An 8,400-nucleotide genomic window follows, 5' to 3' on the forward strand; every position below is an offset into this window, starting at 1 on the left:
CCCCCCCCCGCCCATTCCTCCATCCACAGTTCCATTCTCCAAGAGTCTTAGCCCACATCCCCAACTAGAGTTGACCTCATTATTTCATATATGGTGACTTAAGGGGTGTTACCAGAGAAGACTTTCTGCCTCTACTGATTTTCTCCTGGCCTACACACTTCCCCACTTCCTGCCCAACCTCTTAGCTTTCCCGGAGCCAAGGTCATGCTGGCAGTTGGCTGGAACACTGGTTCCAGTTTAAGGCAACTAATTCTTACACCTACTCTGTGTAAGACTCTCTATCAAGGGTCTTTTTTGAATAGGCACTCTTAGCTAGTGTAAGTTGTTTACTCATCATACAATCGGGAGCTAATTATGCTCATGGTTTTTCTGTGGAAAGCCCCTGAGGAGCGGTGAGAAGCACACTAGTAATGTAGGATTCAGAAACAGGACAAGAGCTGCAGAGCTAAGCCCTCTGAATGGATCAGCAACCAACCATCAGACCAGTCTAAAATTAGCAAGACCTAGAAAAGGCCTTGGGAGTGAAATTCAAAACAATAAGGAAACCAGACACTCCTGTAATGTTAGCTACTCAGAAGGCTGAGATCTAAGGATCTGTGGTTGGAAGTCAGTCTAGACTGGGATGTCTCTTATCTTCAAGTAAGATTCTTATCTCCAATTAACCTCCAAAAAACTGAAAGTGGAGCTGTGGAGTACTAGCCTTGAGCAAAACATCCTAGAGACAGTGCTCAGGCCCTGAGTTCAAGCCCTGGAACTGGCACCTGTATGTGTGTGCATGCATGTGCACACGTGCGTGCGCATGTGCACAAACACACACACAGAGTTAGGAAATCAGATATGGCAAGGGCTCTACGATAGCCCCACCCTAATTGGTATTTATTTTGTTTTATTTTACTTTATTGGCCAGTCCTGGTGCTTGAATTCAGGGTCTAGGCACTGTCCCTGAGCTGCTTTTGCTCAAGACTAACACTCTACCATTTAAGCCACAGTGCCACTGCAGTTTTTTCTATTTATGTAGTACTGAGGAATCAAACTCAGGGCTTCATGCTAACTAAGCAAGCACTTTACCACTAAGTCACATTCCCAGCCCTTAATTGGTAAAGTTTTAAATATTATTTTATATTTCAGTTATTTTGTGCTGGTACTGGGGGCTTGAACTCAAGGCCTCACACTTGGTGTTTTTGCTCAAGACTGGTGCACTAACCACTTGAGCCACACCTCTGCTTCCAGCTTTTTTTGCTTGAAGATAATAGTTTAAGTCGCTGGGCATTGGTGGCATGCCTGTAATCCTAGCTACTCAGAGGCTGAGATCTGAGAATCACAATTCAAAGCCAGCTCACCAGGAAAGTTCATGAGACACATCTCCAGTTAACCACCAGAAAACTGGAAGTGGCTCTGTGGCTCAAAGTGGTAGAGTACAAGCTTTGACCAAAAAGAGCTTGGGGCCACCACTTAGGCCCTGAGTTCAAGCCTCATGGCGATGATGTTGGGGGTGAGGGATGGAGAAGAAGGTCCTTTCTATCCAGGCTGTCTTCAATGAACTTCAGTTCTCAGATATCAGCCTCCTAAATAGGAATACAAGTTTTAAGGTATAGCCTGAATTGATTTGTTTTGTTTGTGTTTTTCTTTTTGTGCTAGTCCTAGGGCTTGAACTCAGGGCCTAGGCACTGTCCTTAGCTTCTTCTCTCAAAGCTAGCTAGTGCTCTACCACTTGAGCCCTATCTTTGCTATCAGTTTTTTGGTGGTTAATTGAAGACTCTCCTCAGCCTAGGCAGGCTTTGAACATCAATCCTCAGATCTTGGCCTCCTGAGTAGCTAGGATTACAGGCGTGAGCCACTGGTGCCTGGCTCAAGATTCTGCATTTCTTTTTTTTTAATATAATGTTTCAAGTTATTTATTTGTTTGTTTGTTTGTTTTGTGTTTATGTGGTACCAAGGAATTGAACCCAGGACCTCATGCATGCTAGGCAAGCACTCTACCACTAAGCCACATTCCCAGCCCAAAATTCTGCATTTCTAAGAAGTTCCCAAGGGCTCTCATATTGCCTGTCTATAAACTACACTTTGAGTAGCAAGGACCTACGGACAATATCTGAATTAATTAAAAATCTGCTTCATTTCACATTGTCTGTGTAATAAGGCTGTATTTATTTTCTGAATCAAATTTAAGACTTAACTACACTTCAGATATTCATTACAAAGCCTTTAAACTGTACTTAGTTTCAACATAATGTGAAAACAAATCCCTCTCATATTACATATTTTTTTATTAATGTAACTCTTTCACACCTTTAAAATCAGATTTTTGTTTTTCTGTTTGGGGTTTTTTGGGGGTTTTTTGTGGGGGTGTTGTATGGGTTGTGGGGCTTGAACTCTGCGCCTGGGCACTGTGCCTCAGCCCTTCAGCTCAAGGCTAGCACTCTACCACTTTGAGCCACAGCACCATTTCTGGTTCTCTGGTGGTTTATTGGAGATAAGAGTCTCACCGACTTTCCTCCCCAGGCTGGTTTTGAGCCTTGATCCTCAGATCTCCGCCTCCTGAGTAGCCAGGATTACAGGCAAGAGCTACTACTACCCTGCTAAAATCATAAATTAAAAGCCTGTGAGCTTGACTGATGGACTTCCTTCCTTCCTACCTACCTTTATTTATTTCCCAGGGCTTGAACTTAGGAACCGGGCACTGTCTCTGAGCTTTGGTGCTTAAGAATAGTGCTCTACTACTTGAGTCACAGCCCCACTTCCAGCTTTTTCTGGTTAATTGGAGGTAAGAGTCTCATGGACTTCCCTCCCAGGGTTGCCTCTAAATCATAATCTTCATATCTCAGCCTCCTGAGAAGCTAGGATTACAGGCCTGAGTCTGCGTGCTGGCTTTGACGAAGTTTGTTGAAGGAGAGCTTCTGTTTTTACCATATATCTCAGGATGGAGGCAGCCTCCAAAGGTGTAGCCTGGGGGGATATTCATTGTATCTGCAATGCTATAGAAGAAAATGAATCCGTTAGTTAAAGCACCAAGCAAATGTCCTCTCTGGCATTTAAAGTATATTTCTCCACATCTTTTTAGCAACCTATATTTCTCTCCTCTCCTCTCCCTCTTCTCCCCTTACTGCCCCACCCCCTCCCACCCCCCAGCTTTTTTGCTCAATGCTAACACTCTAGCACTTGAGCCACAGATCTGCTTCTGGCTTTTTAGTTCAAGAGTCTCACTGACTTTTCTGCTCAGGCTGTCTTTGAACCATGATCCTAATATCTCAGCCTCCTGAGTAGCTGGGTGACAAGCCTGAGCCACCAGCCCTCAGCCCTAAACTTTCTCTTATAAATAAACTGTAAGGATCAATTCTAAGATCTTCAAAGATCTTTTTTAGTCTAACCATCTACTTGCATTAACAACAGCTGGATATTGTATTAACAGCAGCTGCCTCTTACTAACCTACCCCCCTCAAAAAAAATCAGAGCAAAATTACCAAAATATAGACAGAGACAGAGAAGCATTTAAAGCTGAATTATATTTCTGGCATTCTAGAAATAAGGCTTCATACAAAATACTCCCTCCCATATCTCCAAATGTCTGGTCCACCCTTAAGAGCTCTTTGCTCTCCTAGAATCCCAAAGGCTATAAAGATAAACAGAATTCCATTGATAACAGCAAAATATATCTACAGACATAGATATTTTTTACTTAATAGATATAAATATCTAATGGAACACAAACCAATATTCACCTTAAGAGTACTTTTTAAATTCCATGCAGAAACACTACCAATAATAAGTTAATCATTTACTTACGGATCTAAAACTCTTCCAAGTTTATGTTGAAACTTTTCATTGAAATCATCTACTCTCTTGGATACAATTTTACTTCCTTTTTTCCTACAAGATTTAAAAATTGTCAGCTATCTTGTCTGCAAAGTGTACAGTAGAGAAATGTCAGCATCACCACACCTTCAGTGAACAGAATTAGTTTCAAAATAAATTCCATGGTTAAAAAAGGTTTTATGCATTTATTTTCCTGCCATTTATTCTCTATAATAAAAATATAGAGCTGGGAATGTGGTTTAGTGGTAGAGTGCTTGCCTAGCATACACGAAGCCCTGGATTCCATTCCTCAGTACCACATACAGAGAAAAAGCCGGAAGTGGTGCTGTAACCTTGAGCAACATGATAGCTCTTTTGGACAACTACTTAAAGATAAATGTACATTTCAATCATATTGATGTGGTATTTTAAAGCAAACATGTATTTAAATCCTGGAGAAAACACAAGGAAACTTACATTTGTAGTTCATGGAGCCAATATAAACTTTTTGCCATGTTTTTCCCATTATTATAGTGTGGTGTTGGGACTCCAAATAAGTTAGACTTTTGGAAACTTGATGTGTTATATTTCCGGTTCTTGGCTTCTCCTGGAAGGGAGGAGGAGGAGGAATGACTCAAGACACAAATAACCTTATCTTGTAAGAAGCACATTACATTCTCATAGACATTGAGGACAAGCTGGGGACAAGGAACAAACTTGAAACAGTGCAGGGAATGATGCATCTCTAGCTACCGATGACAGAAGCAAGTCCTCCAATGTGAGCCAGAGACGGGTGAGATATGACAGAATGTACAAGAATCTTTATGTTAATAAAGAAGGCTATCTGTAGGAAACCCCATAGATAGCACCAAAACTAATAATAACTACCTAGCAGAAAAAATAAATTATGAAAACAATAACCATTTACAAAAATAACATTAGTCAATAAAACACTTAGGAGGGATGGGAAGTAACTCAGTGGTAGAGCGCTTGCCTAGCATGCATGAAGCCCTGGGTTCCATTCCTCAGTACCACATACACAGAAAAAGCCAGAAGTAGTGCTGTAACTCAAATGCCAGCCTTGAGTGCTAGCCTTGAGCAAAAGAAGCTCAGGGACAGTTCCCAGGCCTGAGTCCAAGCCCCAGGATGGGAAAGAAAGAAAGGAATGGAAGAGAGAGAGAGAGAAACCAAAGGAACAAAGAAAGAAAGAAATTAGCTAAGTGACAGTGCCAAGGCCCTGAGTTCAAGCCCCAGCACTGGGGAAAAAAAGTGTTGGGTGGGCATTGGTGGCTCAAACCTGTAACCCTGCTACTCAGGAGGCTGAGATCTGAGGATCACTGTTCAGAGCCAGCCTGGGCAGGAAAGTCTGTGAGACTCTTATCTCCAATTAACCACCAGAAAACCAGAAGCGGGACTGTGACTCAAAGTAGTAGAGTGCTAGCCTTGAACTGAAGAGCTGAGGGACAGCGCCCAGGCCCAGAGTTCAAGCCTCAAGACCGACAAAAAGAAAAAAGAAAAGAAATGAAAAAGAGAAAAAAAAGAGGGAGAAAAGAAAACAGAAATAAGCAAGGAAAGGGGAGACATTGTCCCAAAAGAAATATACTCTTTACCTGACTTATGTAACTGTAACCCCTCTGTACATCACCTTTATATTAACAATAAAAATATTTTAAGATAAAAATTGCAAAAATGAGCAGAACAACTTTTTAAAATTTGTTATTGTTGTTATAAAGATGATGTGCAGAGGGTTTACAGTTACATAAATCAGGTAAAAATAAATTTCTCTTCAGACAGTGTCACCCCTTCCCTCTCACATCTTTTCTCTCCAGTCCCACTCACAGGTTGTATAGTTCATTTTCAAGTTAGTGTCTGGTGAGGACCACTGGTGCATTTGCTCACCCCTTATACCTCCATTTCTGCCTCCTCATACCCTCTCAAAGACATATAAGCAAACACACTAGACAAAAAGAAAACAAAAATAGCAAAAAAGAAAAAAAAACCTCCTGCTTCCGTTTTCTGGAGTTTATTTTGATTAATATAATTTTGTATGATCAAATGCATCTAGGCATTGTGCCTTCATATAATGGAATAACTTGATTTTTTGTTTGTTTTTTTTTTGCCAGTCCTGGGGCTTGAACTCAGGACCTGGGCACTGTCCCTGAGCTTTTTTTTGTTCAAGGCTAGTGCTCTACCACTTTGAGCCACAGCACCACTTCCAGCTTTTTCTGTTTATATGGTACTGAGGAATCTAATGCAGGGCTTCATGCATGCTTAGCAAGCACTCTACCACTAAGCCTATTCCCAACCCGGTGTTTTCTTTAAATATCTAATATTGTAGCTTTCGGTTTTTCAAGTCTTGAATTAATGTTTTCAATTGCAAAATAAGAAAGTATGGGGCTGGGAAGGTGGCTCAGTGGAAGAGTGCTTGCCTTGCACACATGAGGTCCTGGTTCAATTCCTCAGCACCACATAAGCAGGACAGGCCAGAAATGGTGCTGTGGCTCAAGTGGTGGAGCGCTAGCCATGAGCAGAAGAGTTGAGAGACAGGCCCAGAGTTCAGGCCCCACTACCAACAAAAAAAAGAACATATGAGTGAAGCTAGAAAACAACTAAGATGGTAAGAAATGAAGGACACTGAGCCTCTCTGAATAGGGACGTTTCACATAAAAACAGCAATATGACATCAAAAATTGTGTCCCAGTTAAGCAAAAATGAAGATCAGCTAAGATCACTCAGGGCTGCCTGGGGGGAAATGGAGATTCTCATAAGTTGCTGAGTCTGAGAGCAAAGTGAAGCAGTTATTCAGGAAAATAATTTGTCTGAGTGAAATTTTCAAATGTTTAGAAACTAGCAATATATTCCAAGTTCATAGCAGAGCACATTCAAAAGTGTATTTAACAGTGCATTTTTGTAATAGTGAAAAGTATGATACAATACCAACAGGAATAAACTGCCAAAAATATTTCATAAGACAAAAAACAACAAATGGAAGGAAAAAGAATACATGTGTATATGTATTTATGTGTACCTGAATGTGTATACATACATATCCTATATATACAATATATTATATAAATAACAAATATAATATATACATATATATGTATATCTCAAATACATATATAAAGGCTGGGGATATAGACAGTGATAGAGCACTTGCCTACAGTTCCAAGGTTCTGAGTTCAATCCCCAGCATAGGAAAAACAAAACAAAACAAAACAACAACAAAACTCACAAAGTTCATACATTGTTGGGCACTGGTGACTCATGACTTAATTCAAGCGACTCAAGAGGCTGAAATCTGAGGATCCTGGTTCAAAGCCAGCCCAGGCAGGAAAGTCTATTGCTCCTTTTTTCTCCAATTAACCAGCAAAAAGCCAAAACTGAAGCTATGGCTCAAGGGGGAGAGAGCACAGGACCTATAATCCCAACACTGTGGAGGAACCCCATTTTGACTTTACATAAATCAAACATTTTTACAAACAATGAGGGAGGGAAGGATGATGGAAAGAAAGAAAGGAGGAGCCTTACAGAAGCAGAGGACAGAGATATGGGAAGAAGTCAAAGCGTGAGAAGGAATATGGTGTCCATGTGGGGAGAAACAGCGCCAGCCTGAATGGGACAGAGGGACTATCTCAGGACCGGGAACACATTAAGGAGTGCATGGAACCAGAAGAGACTAGCTTTGAAAGGGACTGTGGGCAGACTCCAGATGGGGCTTTCTTGTGACATGTGTCAGGGTCTAACCATCAATTCCCTTTACATTAATAGTATGTAGCAAAAACATATTACCAAGTAATTTGCATTTCATAGCACTACAAATCTAATCCATGCTTATGTAATCTAGTAATATGACAGATGAGGTTAGGTGAGAACGCTTGATAAGAATAATTAATAACTGTGAGCCAGGTACAGTGGCTCAGGCCTGCAATTGTAGCTACTCAGGAGGCTGAGATGTGAGGATCATAGTCCAAAGCCAGCCTGAACAGTAAAGGCTATGATGACACTTTTACTTCTATTTAAACATCAAAAAGCCAGAAGTAGAGCTGTGGCTCAAGAGATAGAGTCTTGAGCACAAACATTCCAGGACAGTGTCCAGGCCCTGAGTTAAAGCCCCAGGATTAGCAAATAAATAAACAAACAATCAAATAAATATTCATGAACATTTACCATTTTTCAGGTACTTAGGCATTTAACAAGTCACTTAATTCTCTATTGTTATAAGAAGGGATGATGATCGGGTTTTAAAAAGGGCTCAATCTCTAAAAAACAGTAAATAGATAAGCTAATATTTGAACCTAGCCAATCTGATTAAAAACTTAGTACTAAAATGAAGCCAGCTAGCCGCTGGTGGCTTACTCCTGGAATCCTAGATACTCAGGAGGCCGAGAACTGAGGATCATGGCTCAAACCCAGCCTGAGCAGGAAAGTCTCTGAGACTCTTATTTCCAATTAACCACCAGAAAACCAAAAAGTAGCACTGTGGTTCAAATGGTAGAGCCCTTGCCTTGAGCTGAAGAGCTGAGGAACAGCACCCAGGCCCAGAGTTCAAGCCCCATGACTGACAAAAAACAAAAGAAGAAGAAGAAGAAGAAGAAGAAGAAGAAG

General features: G+C 41.0%; 1 protein-coding gene across 1 annotated transcript in view; it reads right to left on the reverse strand.

The window, feature by feature from the left end:
• Efhb (EF-hand domain family, member B) overlaps window positions 1–8,400 on the reverse strand; it is a 43,752-nt gene that overhangs the window by 17,606 nt on the left and 17,746 nt on the right. Inside the window, 3 exon segments of the mRNA XM_013022106.1 lie at window positions 2,908–2,975; window positions 3,784–3,867; window positions 4,270–4,399. Coding sequence (XP_012877560.1) covers window positions 2,908–2,975; window positions 3,784–3,867; window positions 4,270–4,399 — 282 coding nt within the window.

The sequence above is a fragment of the Dipodomys ordii genome, unplaced genomic scaffold (genome assembly GCF_000151885.1).
Source record: "Dipodomys ordii isolate 6190 unplaced genomic scaffold, Dord_2.0 Scaffold60, whole genome shotgun sequence".
Lineage (NCBI taxonomy): Eukaryota > Metazoa > Chordata > Mammalia > Rodentia > Heteromyidae > Dipodomys > Dipodomys ordii.